At 39.6% G+C, this 15,230-nt stretch overlaps 1 protein-coding gene across 1 annotated transcript; it reads left to right on the top strand.

Moving 5' to 3' along the window:
• The first annotated feature begins 1,583 nt into the window (after positions 1-1,583).
• Positions 1,584-9,748, top strand: dkk3b (dickkopf WNT signaling pathway inhibitor 3b). Its single transcript, XM_080875103.1, has 7 exons — positions 1,584-1,916; positions 2,518-2,643; positions 2,800-2,880; positions 6,213-6,305; positions 7,969-8,113; positions 8,398-8,548; positions 8,645-9,748. Exons 1-7 carry the CDS (start codon positions 1,722-1,724, stop codon positions 8,664-8,666), a joined length of 813 nt encoding a protein of 270 aa, XP_080731229.1. The 5' UTR covers positions 1,584-1,721; the 3' UTR covers positions 8,667-9,748.
• The last annotated feature ends 5,482 nt before the right edge of the window (positions 9,749-15,230 follow it).

Here is a 15,230-nt window from a genome sequence, read left to right as displayed (position 1 = left end):
ACAGTACTCCTTCCAACAGAACGTGTTTGGTTTTTATTGGTGAACGGCTGTGGAATCAAAGCACTTTGAAATCGGATGATGCTTTTTTAATACACCCTGTACAATCAGACAGTCACTTTATTGTACTGACATATGTGCACAATGTACTGAGGTTCACAGTTGTTTCAGGACGTGTAAAGTTGTGAAACCTCATGTGTAATGTGCAAAAGAATAATCTGACCAGGAAGTTGTTCTTTTAAATCTCATTTTGGGGGCAGAATCACCAAATATTTAACCTCCGGACAAAAAATAAAGCTCTCAGACACCTGGAGTTGATCCAAGATGGTTGCCAAGTTGTGAAACTTGCTTCTCTGGGGGAACCCCAAGCATCATTTTGAGTGGGTGCAATCAGCTCAGGTGGCTAAGGTAGGTAACCCAGAATACAGACTGATCTAAAAGCAGTAAGAACAAAGACTCCAGCAGGAGGAAACACAGTCAAAAATACAAGGCAAGACTGAAACAAATGTAACTAAAAGATGCCATAACCATCTGAATATGTGAAACATATAGGAGAACAGCGAGGGATATTTTAAGAAAAGGTAAGCGTTTCTTAAAATACAAAGTCCAACAGGTGAAATCTAAAACCCACAAACAAGAGACTTAGACATGCAGGAGTAACACAAGACTATATACACAAACAGGACTGATTAGACAACAGGACACGGGAGGAATCACCTGACAGCAGACGATAACAGTCAAGGAAACATAGGAAGAAAGAGACCGGAAGTAAAACTAACCTTCAACATAAAACAGGAAATAACCAAAACATAATAAAAGACATAAAAAGTTACAGACAAAAGAACACAAAGGGACTAAAACCAGACGGAGGGAGGCACTGGAGAGCCGACCTCTACTACTACTACTCTATTATATTATTATACTACTATAATAATGTAATATAATATTATACTACTATTATATTATTAATACTACTACTACTACTACTACTACTACTACTAATAATAATAATAATAATAATAATAATAAAGACATTAACCCAAAATTATAATACTAAAACTCATCATCAGGGTAATAAGATCAAACCAGAACCAACACTCAGAAATGAACGAAAAACCTCAAATTAAGCCTCATAAACTGAGGAGACTAAGTATCCAAGCTACACAGTATCAGTAATGAAACATCGAGTTGCTCTTCATCACATAAATATAACTAAAATCAAATCTTTTTTTCTGTAGGATTGTGCAAAAGAGTCCAAACTTTGTCTCGATTTTCAAAAGAATGGGCAGACCTTCACTAAAGCTGTCTGACATGATGTGTATTTCTTGCTGTCAGCTCCACTGAAGTGACCGGTGATTAAGCGCAGGCCTACGTGGGAACTTGCCTCTACAGATCACATCTGGCATTCGTCTGTCAGCCTTTACTTCTGTTTGTTTTACAGTCCGGTTCACATTTATGTCTTTATAAAGGCCACTCGCCTGTGTTTGACGTTTAAATCACGAAATGCAGCGTGAACTTTTTCCACCCCATTAAACCTGATCCTGCTAATACCCCCCCCCCCCCCCCCACCTTCCTCCCCTCCTCCGCCTCCCCCTCACCACCGCTGCTGCTGCGCTCCTCATACTTTCCAAATAAAACGGATCCAGCTGTGTCCAGCTGTGTGCCCTGCGTGCGTCACACCCGTGTGCTGCTCGGTAGACAGACTAGGTGGAAGAGAAGGAAAGATGTCCGGCATCGCGCAGCTGTCGGTGTTCCGGGGTTTGTGCTTTCTGTGGGCAGCCGTCGGCACGGCGAGGAGCGGGACCTTGTTCCCGCGGGAGAGCCTGGAGCGGGGGCCGGTCAGCTTGACCGATATGTTCCGAGAGGTAGAGGAGTTGATGGAGGACACTCAGCACATACTGGAGGAGGCAGTGGACCAGGTTGGCGTCATATTTTATCCATTCATATAAAGCCAGTGCTGACTGGCAGAGAAATCCAATGTGTCCATATTAAAGTAAATACGCGACAGTTTTATTAGAAAGCAGGGGGATAAAAAAGTGTTTCAAATTATTTTAATGCTCAGTTACTTTTAGCAGACACATAGTTTCCGTGTCTGCTTTAAATCTGACCCACGCCGTGCTGAGTACCACCGTCACTCATCATGATAGTATTTGCTTAAAATAGAGATTTCCCGGCCAGACACTCAGTTCAATAAAAGAAAAGGCAATACGGAAGAGCTCCTGCAAGAACTTCATACAAACAGCTTTTTCTAGACAGCCTTCAGTACCTTGTGTTTGTTATTTTCCTTCCCAAGAATTGAATTTCAGCAGGTCCGATACATTTCCTGATGTCAGTGAGCGTCTGGTTTTAATCATTTCTGGGCTACTGGGAGGTTTCCCTGTTGCATCAAGCAGAGAATGCAAACTATCCATTTTTATAGCCCCCTTAAGGATCCATATTTTCCAAAATATGAACAACAGATGTACAGTATAACATATGCTGCTCTTTATTTAAGATTTACCCTAATTTTCCTTCCAACAGATCACTACAGAGAGTGCAAAATCCTCTTCAGGCTCACTGGAGCTGGGTCCTAACTACCACAATGAGACTACGATGGTGATAAAGAACGGAGACAAAGCAGTTAAGGTGCTAGACAGAACTGACAAGGTAGGGATTCACTCATTACCGTGTAACTTTCGCACACAAGCCATTCACTTCAGTCTACAGTGTCTGAGTGGGTTTAGGATTAATTGGTAAGAAAAGAAAAGTTGTTTTTCTTCCCCAGGTCTGATACAGTATTTCACCCCCTTACTGTTTTTATAGGACACTAACAACAACACTGGGGAGACTCATTTGTCCCATGTTCATATGGAGATCTCCAGCCAGTGGAACAACATGAATCATGTGAGTCTTTTACCTCTTGTCCTTGATCCAGACCTAAACCTAAACCAAGTTTTAAACAAGGTTTTGTCTTTTTCTTCTGTGTCCACATTTTCCCGATGCTGCCATGAAGCTGCTATTTTTATGTGAGTCAGTATTTTGTACTGAGATTAATAGTTTAACATTTTGGCTTGTATCAAGTTGGGATTCTGGAAATATTTTGGAGAAACACAAAATCCAACTCACTTAGTTTCAGACCTCTTTTCAAAGCGATGGAAAGTTTACAGGCTGCCTTTTGGAAACAGATAAAAGCTCAAGCCTCTTTTTTATTACATTCCAATGAGAATCTGTCAGTATTATTTTAAATATTTATCAGCTTTTAGAGTGCTTGATTTCAGATGCATTTTCCTTCAGTTTGGGAAATATTCCACATTTGTAAGACGAGACAGAGAGAAAGAGAGGTTTTTGAAACCATGGGACCATTGTATTAATACGTTTTTTCAAAAAAAAAGAATGATCTCATCCAGCAAAGAAACCTACCATATACTTTTCATAGTTTTCACCAAGAGGAGGCCAGTTTGGATTGAGGTTGCTGCTGCTGCTTGCTGCCTGCTCTTTACTTTACGGTGGTGGTTTTGATCTTTTTCTTTCCTGGCAGCTGTACAGATGGTGGTTATGTTAATAGAGGAAAAAATGCCAAGGAAGCAAGGAAGATTGTAAGCCAAAAAACTGTACTTTTGTAAAGAAACTACTAAAACAAACAAGCAAACAAATTAAACAACTAATGCCATATGTATTTAACCTTATTTGTTAAGTCACAGTAGAGTAGAGTCAGTTAATCGCATGGCACTGTTGCTGCTTCAGAAAAAAAAATTAGTCAGCGCATGGGGAGTTGAAGAAAAGCACATGTAAGCTAAAATGTGGAAACATTTGGTTAAAATGTGGATGCTTTTTGGATGAGTAGAGGCAGTCTGCGATTAATGTGATTTAAGTGAATAGAGGGTCTAGATAATTTCCTACAGCACTGCTGTCCATAACAATTGTCAGTCAAATGCCTTATTGTTGCTACAAAGCGTTGCAGACAACTGTGGCTACTACATTTCAGCTGTTGCGTTAAATGTCCCGTATTTTGCTCCTTTGTGGTTTCATAACTCTGGTCTGTGCTCTTTTTACCCTGATTCTGCATACCTCCATTTCTGCTGCTGAATTTTCTGATGGGTTACCTAGCCCAGCTAAGACACTGCGTTGGCATGAGTTCTCTACCTAACTCGTTAAGTAGCAGTGCAGCATTCTTAGAAAATGTCAGTTGCCAATAAAACTGCAAGGCATGCGCGCCCTCTTTGTTCACTCTTTGCTTGTGAGTGTGCTGAAAGAGCTACTAGGCAGAAACCGTGCCTTTGTGTCAACTTGTAAGATAGATAAGTAATGAGAAGACAAATTGTATTAAGCTGTGTGAGAGAATAACTGAGCTTCTGCCAGGAGCACTTCAGACAAACCTAGGATTGTTTCTCCATTTTCAGACATTTATATTTGGTGGCATTTCTGGGACCTCCCCGCCATTTGAAAATCATACGTAGAAAGCCTAAGAGGAGGGGGAACAGCAGCAAGATCCTCCTACTGTTATGATTTAACCGAAGCAGGACGGGACACAAGAAAAGCAGTTGACAAGGTTTATTCACCAATTCATAATGTGAAGTGGAATTTTCAGAGGCAAAGCCAGAGAGGAGAGACATTGTAGGAGAGTGGTGAAAACAAACAAGCAGACTAGAGAGCAAAACAATAAAATACTGTGTGGAATTCCTGGCACACAAGGAGGAAATCTGGAGCACAGCACAATTCTAAGGTGTTAACTTGAAAACACAAAAAAATTAACACTAAAGAGTATGAATTATATTATAAACAATCTGTAGAGTGTAGGCGGAAGAGCTGGCGCCATGGTGGATGGGACAAGTGCACAATCCAGGGAACCAGTGATAACAGTTGTGTAGCCATGGCTCTGGGAAACACACAAATGTACACAAATGCAGGGAGAGAAAGGTCAACACTGCAGGCAAGCAAGGATTGCCCACAGAACAAAGCAGACAACCGACAAATAGCGCAAACAGGTTGAACAATATGGGGTGGTGGTGGGTGACAAAGCAGCTTGCAGCAAAATAGCACGCTCCTATAAGACTTGCTAATAGGATGAGCAGAATAGAATCTGCTAAGCCGCCAGCTGATGAGAGCTGGCATCTGAAATCTGCTGAACTTGACTCCCCGACCTGCAAAAAATAACAGTTGATTTCCAAGCTTTGCAACTTTGTCATGTTACATTTCCTCAGAAAAATATAAAGAAGAAACCCCCAAAAAAGGATCATAGAGGAACTTTAAGTCATCCATTCCTCACAAATAAAACCAGGACTCTGTAATGTGTGATTAATATCTAACCTTTTAGCTTCATTTGACCTGTTTTCCTGTATTGATGAGGTAGAAACGCAGACAGTAATAACGCTTTCGGGCAAGAAAACTGAAATCTAAATTTACAGTGGGAAAGGAGGTCTGGTTTAAAGATGTTCTTTGTTTGCTTCCTGTGTTAAACTTTCACAGGCCACACTTTCAAAGATAAATCAGAGAAAGCCACCCATGTGGCTGGGATGGTTTTTGGCATGCACTGTTTCCTCTCACCACTGGAAACAAGTCAAACTAAATCTCAAATATCTCATTAGCATAAAGACTTGTTGACTTCCTCTGCTGGAAAATCCACCCTTAAAAGCGCATTTTTCAGCATGCACAATATTTGTCGCTTTGTTGCATGGTGTACACGGTGTTCCTGCAACAAACTCACAGTTAGCATCATTTAACAACAAGTTTATAATATTTCCAGCTTGGTCTTAAAAGCCCAGATTGTTTCAGGCATTAAAAAAAATTGTGTTTTCTTTTAAGCACCGTTTCTTTCTGTGAGTCATCCTAGAAAGGGCACATATTTGAAGATAATTTCTTTACCTTCAACATGCTGGAGTGCAAATCAAGTGTAGAGGACAGAAGGAGGGGATACTCTAGAGACCCAGCCCTTCTGTTGCATTCGGATGCCACTGATGTTATCCTTAATGCAGTTTGCATGGAGATGGACCCAGCAGATACCGGGAAGTCATTATGTGGGGGTGCAGTGGAATAACGTACGACTGTTATTGTGATACAGGCAAATAGCACTCAGCTACACTGAATTCTGTTTGGCTGAGTGCTTCTTGATAATGATATCCATTGTGAGATGAGATTATTTTCAAGATGCATGTATTTCTTATCTAAAACTATATAAATACTTCTGTTAGGTTCTTCATCACTTCATATATTTGTAATTCATTTTTCTCATCCCACAGGAATGCATGGTGGACGAGGACTGTGGCAACCTGAAATACTGCCTGTATGAGATTGAGAACTCCAAATGCCTCCCCTGTATCCCAACAGACATGGTGGGGAGACAGTTAGTGTTGTCTTTTGTGGTTGCGATGAGCTACTATAATCAGTGTCTTTGCTTCAAGTACAGCATCACTAGTCACGATGAACCCACAGACGATTCACACTTCCCCTCTAATCGTTGTATTGCCTTTCAGCTTTCGAGGGAACAACCTTCCAGCTACAGTACAGTGTGACTGGCTGCATGTAAAAGTAATCACCATAACTTAACCTGGTGGTTTCTGGACTGTCAGTCCCATCGGTCTGAAAGCTCAGCTTTAGCCTCCATGTTGTTTTTGTTGAGCTACAAAGGAATTTGGGCAAAAAGAGTGGAGTACAAGTTTATCAGTTATGCTTGAAAGTTTGAGTAGTGGATGCATCCATAAATGGTTTGGATGATAAGTGCTAACAGACTAATAAAATACTGGAATTTCACTCACTGATAGGAGCTCTGCCGTTGAGAGGTTCAGTTCAGTCACTCAGATTAGCAGTGCTTGGCTAAAACCTGTCAGTCACAGAGACAACATGGCTAACTTTGTCTCAACATAATACATACAGGGGAAAAAATTAAAATTGAAAAATCACAAACAAACAGTTGTTATCTAGGAGAAACGTCCACAGAAGCTAATTCTGTTCTAAGCTGTAAACATCCTTTATAATGCTGATAAGTTGGACAGCATTGTTACTGTGTTACTGTGCCTCCCTTGTGTCCATTGTGCTACGTATTGATAATCCTTGACTCTACGTTTGTGTATTTCCTGTTTTACTTTGACAGTCTGTGTCCTGTGTCAGTGTATTCTGTTTTCCTTCCTCCCTGTCTGGTCTTGTCTGATTAGTCACAGCTGTGTTCCTCACCTGTTTGCCATTTCCTCCTTTCCCTCTGTGTGTATATATGTTTCCCGCTGTTCCTCATTGGATCATCTGCTTGTTCTTCATGTTCTTTTGTTTAGCTTCTCCCAGTTTAGGTTTTGTTAGTGTTTTCAGTTCCCCTTCCGTTAAATGCTTTACAGTGTTTTTTACAGCCACCAATGAAAGGCTCACTTTCAGTTTAAACCTCCACCTGTTTCTCTACTTGTCTGCACCTCTCATCTCCACACAGTCTGCCCTTGCAAACCATGACAATATGGGGACTTATATATTTGAAGCCTCACGTGGCCAATAGAGGAACTGCAATTTCTGCAGTTTTTTTTATTAGAAATATACAGCATAGAAAATATTGGACATAGTTTTAATGTTATGTGCAGTAGACAAAAAGTAGCACTGAACTTGAGTTTAAAGATAATTTGTGTTGAATGTTTGTTTTGAATAAAACATTTTCTATTGTAAAGTGGCAGAAACAAGTATTTAGATCGTTTACATAATACAATCCATAATCTTGGTTAATTAATGGTACCAACGTTTCTGAAATAAATGATGTATACTACAATATGTGCAATATTTGCTCCTAAATAGCAGATTAGAAGCGGAATGTAGCATAACATAGAAATACCACCCCATGCCCCCCTCTCCACACACCCCTGGACTTGAAAATGTTCAAAAGTAACATAAGTGACATAAAAATGCATCAAGCAAAAAAAAAAAGTGCCCTTTATGCCGTGATGTAATGCTATCTACATGAATCCAAAAGGATGCACTTGACATACTTTTTTTTAACATATCTGATTGCGTGTCCTCACATAGCCCTGCATCAAGGATGAGGAGTGCTGCTCTGATCAGATGTGTGTTTGGGGCCAGTGCACAGTGAACGCCACCAGTGGAACAGAGGGAACCATCTGTCAGAGTCAGAGTGACTGCAGGCCACACCTCTGCTGTGCTTTCCAACCAGGTAAGTTTCATCTGGGTTGGAACACCAGAGAGACTACCTTAAAGTGCCTAATTGGATCTGTTTGCTATTTTCAAGCAATCTGTAATATGTTATCTCAACCTGTAACCAGTTCTAAATGCTTGGTGACAGAATTTAGGAATCAAACATAGTCCAAGACTAACAAAGTCAGAACGGGGATAGTCTAAGTGAGACATTGTGATTTGGACTGACCAGTCAATGACTTAGAAGATTCAATAAAGGCAATTTTAAACTTCATGTATTTTTTTCACTGCTGCTTCCATCAGAGCTTTTGTTTCCAGTATGTAACCCCAAACCGGGCAAGGGGGAGTCCTGTCTAAGCCACCCCAACCTGCTGATGGATATGCTAGCCTGGGACCAGGAGGGTCCCCGTGACCACTGCCCCTGTGCCGATGACCTTCAGTGCCAGCCTCATGGGTGAGACCAAACACAGCAGCACACGTTTACAGTGAAAAAAGAGCAAGTGTAATTTTTTTTTTTGCTTGAAATTCACATTTTTCTCTTTTCTTGCAGCCGTGGGTCTGTGTGTGGATAACAGTACTAGAGATTTACAGTGCAGCAGAGTTAGATTAAATGACCTTAACGATCCAAAGACGGACGCCTCTGCTGATCAACAGCTGCTGAAAGTACAGGCTGTTGCTTCAGGACTGAACTTGCACTCACTGTATTATTTATGCCTTACTGCCAGTGTATATTATATATATATTAAAAACAACAACAACAACAATAAATGACTTGTTTTCAGCTTTGAGAACCAAGGAAAGCACGTTCTGTTATTTACTGGTGATCTTATTTTTGGTTTGTCAGCAGTGAACACTAGAGGGCGAACTTTTACACATTTAAAAACTTGGTGGGTATCTCTTTTTGTAATGACCTTTCATTGACATTACTGGAAACTATTAAATGTCAAGAAAATGTGTGAAGGAGAATTAATAAGGAGGAGAATCAGTGAATCAGACTGCATGTGCACTCGGCTCCTTAACCTTGTGATATCTGCTGGACTACAAAATGCACATCGTACTTCAGCCTGACTTTCTGACTCATATTATTTCATGCAGGTCATATAAAAAAGAACCAGAGGTGAAAAATATCACTTACAAATTCAAAAAGTTGGATCCATCTATCCACTTATCCTTTTCAGGGTCCTGGGGGGCGCTGGAGCCTATCCCAGCTGTCTTAGGGCGAGAGGCAGGGTACACCCTGGTCAGGTCACCAGTCTGTCGCAGGCGACCAATCATACTCACATTCACTCCTGCATTCAATCCTATGGGCAATTTTATGTTTTCCAGTTAACCTGTCCCCACTAACTGCATGTCTTTGGACTGTGGGAGGAAGCCGGGGGAGAGCCACGCAAACAAATAAAATAGATCCTGGTTTGTTTGTTTTTTCGTTTGTTTTTGTGTTTTTTGCTGGGAAGGGGATCCAGTATAACTCCTTTCTGTGACTGAAGAAAAATTTCTTCCACTCATCTCTTATCGAGTTCAGGCTGGAGGCTGTCTCATATTACCCAAAGTAAAAAATTAAAAATGATGCCTAAATGCTGGCAAAACAAACAAATGTGCATAAAAATGCAAATTAAACTATAGTTAACTTTAAACAGTTATATAGCTCATAATCTGGATATAAATCTATGTTCTTCATGCAACACAATACCTGGATATGAAGCAGATGTTATTACAGCCGCATAATCAACAGGCTGTTGATCAGGTTATGACATAAAATATTAAATGTAATTTTAATCAACATTTACATGATTTGTCAGTCCTTTTGATAGTTTGTTTTCATTAAAGGGCTGATGGTGTGTTGCTATAAATTATGGATTTAGAAAATTCCAACTGTTGCAATGAATTTGTATGAACAAGATATAATAGTGTAATAAATTGTCAATGTGACAAGATATAATACAGCAGAGGGGGCAAAAGCGCAGACATTTGTCACGTACGTAGCAGAAAAGATGTGTTAAAAATACTCTGGCAAAACTGGGAGTACTAATTCAACTTCTTCAAGGGAAAAAGTGTATTTTAAATTAATAAAACATTCAACTTAAACATCTGTTATATAAAACTCGACCAAAGAAAATAAAGGGAATTTAAAAAGATATATCTATATTTTCTGTTGCCTACATTGTAGAGCGGTGACTCTGCATGCACACCTAAAAACATAGGTTGTAACGGTGCAACATGGGCAAAACACTTACAAAGAAAGATGTCACGCTTTCCATTTATGAGTGTCTGAGCACTTCATCTGTAAGTAGAGCAATATCACCACCTGCTGGTGCTCACAGTCAGACACACACTTTTCCTCTGACCTCATTACAGAAACACTAGAACAGCGATCCCAAACCTTTTTTCCGCCACGGACCTGTTTATGTCCGACAGTTTTTTCACTGACCGGCGTTTAAGGTGTCGCGGATAAATATAACAAAATAAAACCGGTACCAAAACCAAAGAATGTTTATTCATATCACACGGGAAAATCATAAATTTCACACCCGAGCTTAAGTTGTTGCAGGCCGGAGTTCTGGGAATCCATCCTACCTGGAAAAACATTCTACCCAATGTTTCTGCGCAGACGCGGCGCATGCGCACAACACCAACGCCAAATAACAGCGGTACCAAACGACTCACGGACCGTTTTTTGTTTTTTTTAATCTTCGTCCTGTATTTAATAAATTCAAAATGAAGTAAAATCGCTAAATAAGGCAATATTTTAATTAGGAAAAAAGTGCATTTATGTCAGTCATCCGGAAATATAGTCTTTTAATTCAACCGTTTCCTTACATTATATTGTTAAACTGTTTTAAAATCCAATGACTTGAATCCCAAAAGACTTACTGGTGAAAACTTCTTTGATTGCCCATGCCAAATCATAATATTACAAAAAGGGAAAAATAACACTGTTTGTTATTTAAGGATCACCAAGATTACAAACGTGCTAAAAAATAAAGCTAAGCAGTGCTACATGATCAAAAATACAACTACAAATCTAATCGTGAAGAAGAGAAGCGTTGATTAATAAAAAAATTTTTTTTAAAAAGTCATTTTGACTCAAACCTGAGCCCACCTCTGTTTGCAGCTATTTATCTTTAGCTCATGTTGATTTTAGTCTAAACTCTAGCTCATATGTACAACAGTTACATTTACATCTGCAACACAAGAATTTCACTTCTACTTGAGCATTGCTTTTTTAAATCCAGAAGAATATTGAAATCATCCTCCAGAATTTTTAAATATAGTTAGTAGTGTCAGACCAGTTTTGATGTTTTGGTCTCCCTGTTTTTCGTTGATTTTTTTTTTTCCATCAGGATTTGGCAGTCACTGAACCAAGCAGAGGAGATAGCACAAACTGCATGGCAGCAGAAGCAGTAGCTGCATAGCTGGCCCCTGGTTTGTTCCCTGTTTTGGCTGTTAAAAAAAGAAAATGAAGATATCCAGTAATATCTGAAAATAGCCTTGTTTATTCCTTTAAAAAAAAAAAACAAGTTAGAATGTGTCACAGCTTTTCACCTTAAATTGATTTCATACCACTGTCAGTACTATATATCACTTTAATTTCCCCTTTAAGTTTATATCCTGTTTCTAATGTTTGTAGTGTGGAAGCCTCTGTCATCTGCTGTTGATGAACTGTATGAAGGTGTTTGACGGATCGGATGGCATAAACAGGCATTTGAGATCATGTCTGAGGGGTCTCCGGGAGTGGAAGAATTCATGAAAGTTAATGTTTCTCATTCCATTCAAACTGTTTTTGGTAGAAAATATAAACATAGTTTTGCAACAGTAATTTATTACTAACATGCATTATTGTCTAAATTGGTGCATGTGTCTGCTGTCACTAATACCCCAGAGCATACAGTTCATTCTATACAGGAAAAATAAGTAGACAATAAATAAATCATCCATGCCATCAACACACAGCAGTGTAAGAGTGTAATTACTGACTCCTTCTTCACAGTCAAGACAACCCGTTGTTAGACTGGCTGTCTCCATCAGTCTATATGTCTGTGTCTCTGTAGTTTACCTCTGCAGGCTGTTTCTCCAGCCTTTCTGATTCTCACTTTTCCAAGTATTTTTGATGTATTTATTAATTATGCTATGATTCTTTTAGTGCAGTTCTGTTATGAAGTCAAAAGGTAATGTTTTAAAACTGAGGTGACGAGCAAGAGGCAGATCTGACTGAGAAACTCAATTACAAGTATACTGCACACTCAAAGGTTACCAGCATGGGAATTATACAGTAAAGCCCTCTTCATTTAAAAAATGAACATCTTAAATTTAAATTTAACTTAACACTAGTGATTGAGCTTATGACGTCATCAGGAAAGTGTTTCAGCTTCTATACAGCTTTCTTTTTGTAACTCCACAAGTCGCCCTCTGCTGGCCATAAAAAAGAAAGCAAGTATAATAGACTGCATTCTTTCTCGGAGCCTCGGTGTCCTTTTGGTGTATCACCTCCTCCCTCTTGGCACACAGCTTCTTCTTCTTCTTCTTGGTTGGCAACCAATGTTAAGGCGCATTACCGCCCCCTGGCTCACAGCTCAGTGCACATTTAGATGAGAAAATATATATTTGACACATTTAAGGAAAATACTAATGAAATAAAATAAAAATGTTCCCTTTAGATTTTTTTTGCTCTATAAAATAGTTGTTTTCTTTTACAATCATTCATCTTAGCAGTAGGATTTACATTAAAAGAGAAACAAATTAAGTTTGAGTGAAAATATACATTTTTGCACTCTCTGGTCAACTGACTCATTGACTCAAATGACTCAAGGAAATCCGATTCACTTTGGTGAGTGACTCATTAAAACGCGATTCAGTAAAAAGAATCGAATTTACCATCACTAGCACATAAATAAGTTACATAATATTCAGTACTTACTTTTAAAAGTTTACTCTTTGGCCTCTCCAATTCAGCCGTTTTTTTCGGCAAAATTATCCACACCCACCGCAGCGCTATGAAGTCTGGGATATGTTGGGCCATGAAGTCTACACCGCCACATCCTTAAAATTCAGGGAAATGAAGGATACATTTGAGGGCTGCATTTCGAGCAGCCTTCGTCGCGTCGCAGTGACGTAATCGGCCTTAAAATGCGGCCTTTAAGGCTGCAGACCCTGAATTGGGATACAACCTGTGTTTCCTGCACCCTCTGTACTACTTGAACGTCATCTTCAAGAATGTCTCAATTCCAGAAAATAGTTACTCCATATTAAATTAACTACTTCTGAAAGGTGGGTTGTATAGTGTATATAGTATATTATATAAATGGGTCCAGCTCTTTTTTTTTTTTTTACCTTCATAACTTTTGAAGTACAGGAGACACCCACCTGAAAAAAGCCACAATCTTCTTTTGCACAATTAGTTTCATTATCATAGTTTCAAGTGTTACGAAATCAGTTTTACCCCGGTTCTTTTTATTCCTCAGGCATCCAGAGACAGCACCGGAACTCAGTAATTATTTCACAAAACCTTTATTCATCTTTATTCATCTTCATTTAAGCATGCATCTTCTAGAAGGGAAGACGTGCAAGGCCGGTGTCCCTCTGCAAATCTTCCACCTCTTTGTTAGTTACAGCCAGCTTTATAGAAGTGACCCCATCATAAAACCCCCATGATGTGCTGCAAACTCTGTGTGTCTGTGTGTATGCACGAGCACGTGAGTGCCTGTGTGTGTGCGTACCCGTGTGTATGTGTGTGCACGTGAGTGAGTGTGCATGTGGGTGTGGGTGCGTAACAGTTAAAGCACTGTGTGTGTGTGTGTGTGTGTGTGTGTGTGTGTGTGTGTGTGTGTGTGTGTGTGTGTGTGTGTGACTTCCTGCCGGTCAAAAGTAATCTCCTCACCCAAGCTACACCAGGTTCCTTTAGACAACAAACAAAACAAGTTAACATATTACAAACACTGAGACCCCCACTCTGCCTCCACTGGGCCATTGGCCTCTTGTTGTTTTACATTTACAGATAAGCATGTGGAGAGTCTCCTGCAAACCTACTTCTAAGTTATAACAATTATGCATTTTTATTAAAGGTACAAGCATCAGCATCAGCAACCCCCAACTGTAGCTTCCTGTCTCCTTTTATGACACCAGACCCCCAGTGTCCATAAATTCCTTTCTCTCTAAACAATTTCACACACTCTCAGGCCTACAGCTAAGCCAAACTAAAACACAGACCAATCCTTCCTTATTCCTGTGATCTAAACAAATTTAACACATCATATTATAATAATTATTTTCTTGTACTCACACAAGTAACAATACTGCACCAACTTAATGTCTGTGATTTAGAGTAAGAGGAACAATCAGTGGTATACTGAGTCCCATGTCATTCCCCAATTCGTTACTGGACCAAATGCACTTTAGGAATTGAAATGTCCTTCAAAATGTGTAATGAAATGTGTTTTCGGATTACGGTGAGAAGAACGGAGGAGAGAGGAGGCAGAAATGAGAGAAATAGGAAAATCCCTTAGGTTAAGTAATTCCTTTTGTTCTGTTCCCCTCTTTTGGTGTCTCTTGCTCACCTTTTTACATCTGCATTTTGGTGTGGTGTCTGGACTCCAGGATCTACAAACTTTGTTTCAATAAAATTTATTTCAGGCTGTTAAGAAAGACCAAACATAACAAAACAGAATCAAATAATTGAAATGAAGCTTCGTGATAAACAAACAAGAAAAATTGAGTCATAAATTTACATTTGTGGTTGTGGAACTTGAGAAGGACTTGATATGTCACATCAAGTTAAGCCACCGTCTTAAGCAAATATTTCTGTAGTAAATGAAAATTTCAGAGAAAAAAAATTAATAAAAAGTACATTAATGTTTTTTCTAAAATGATGAAAAATTATTCAATTAAATGGGATTTTTTTCTGAACACTAGTTACGGAGCAGAATAACCTCCAGGACAACCTGTGAAATGAGAAGAGAGGTTAGGTTCGTCACGAAGTGGGAGGGCGCAGTGGACGGATTGGACTCGGGCCTACGGCTCACACACGGCTAGCGTCTGCGTTCCCTTCATCTCCGACCGTCATTGGCTAATGAGCACGTCGGTCATTGTTTCCCAGCCTGAACTCGCGTCTGATTGGCTGACAGGACACCTACGACGGTAGG

Source organism: Rhamphochromis sp. 'chilingali' (genome assembly GCF_963969265.1).
Source record: "Rhamphochromis sp. 'chilingali' genome assembly, chromosome: 2".
In the NCBI taxonomy this organism is placed as follows: domain Eukaryota; kingdom Metazoa; phylum Chordata; class Actinopteri; order Cichliformes; family Cichlidae; genus Rhamphochromis; species Rhamphochromis sp. 'chilingali'.
This window is presented reverse-complemented; position numbering and strand designations above follow the sequence as displayed.

Coding starts and splice junctions, on each gene's coding strand:
- dkk3b (XM_080875103.1), top strand. CDS start 1,722: ATGTCCGGCATCGCGCAGCTGTCGGTGTTCCGGGGTTTGTGCTTTCTG. Junction 1,917..2,517: donor TGGAGGAGGCAGTGGACCAG/GTTGGCGTCATA, acceptor TCCTTCCAACAG/ATCACTACAGAGAGTGCAAA. Junction 2,644..2,799: donor TGCTAGACAGAACTGACAAG/GTAGGGATTCAC, acceptor CTGTTTTTATAG/GACACTAACAACAACACTGG.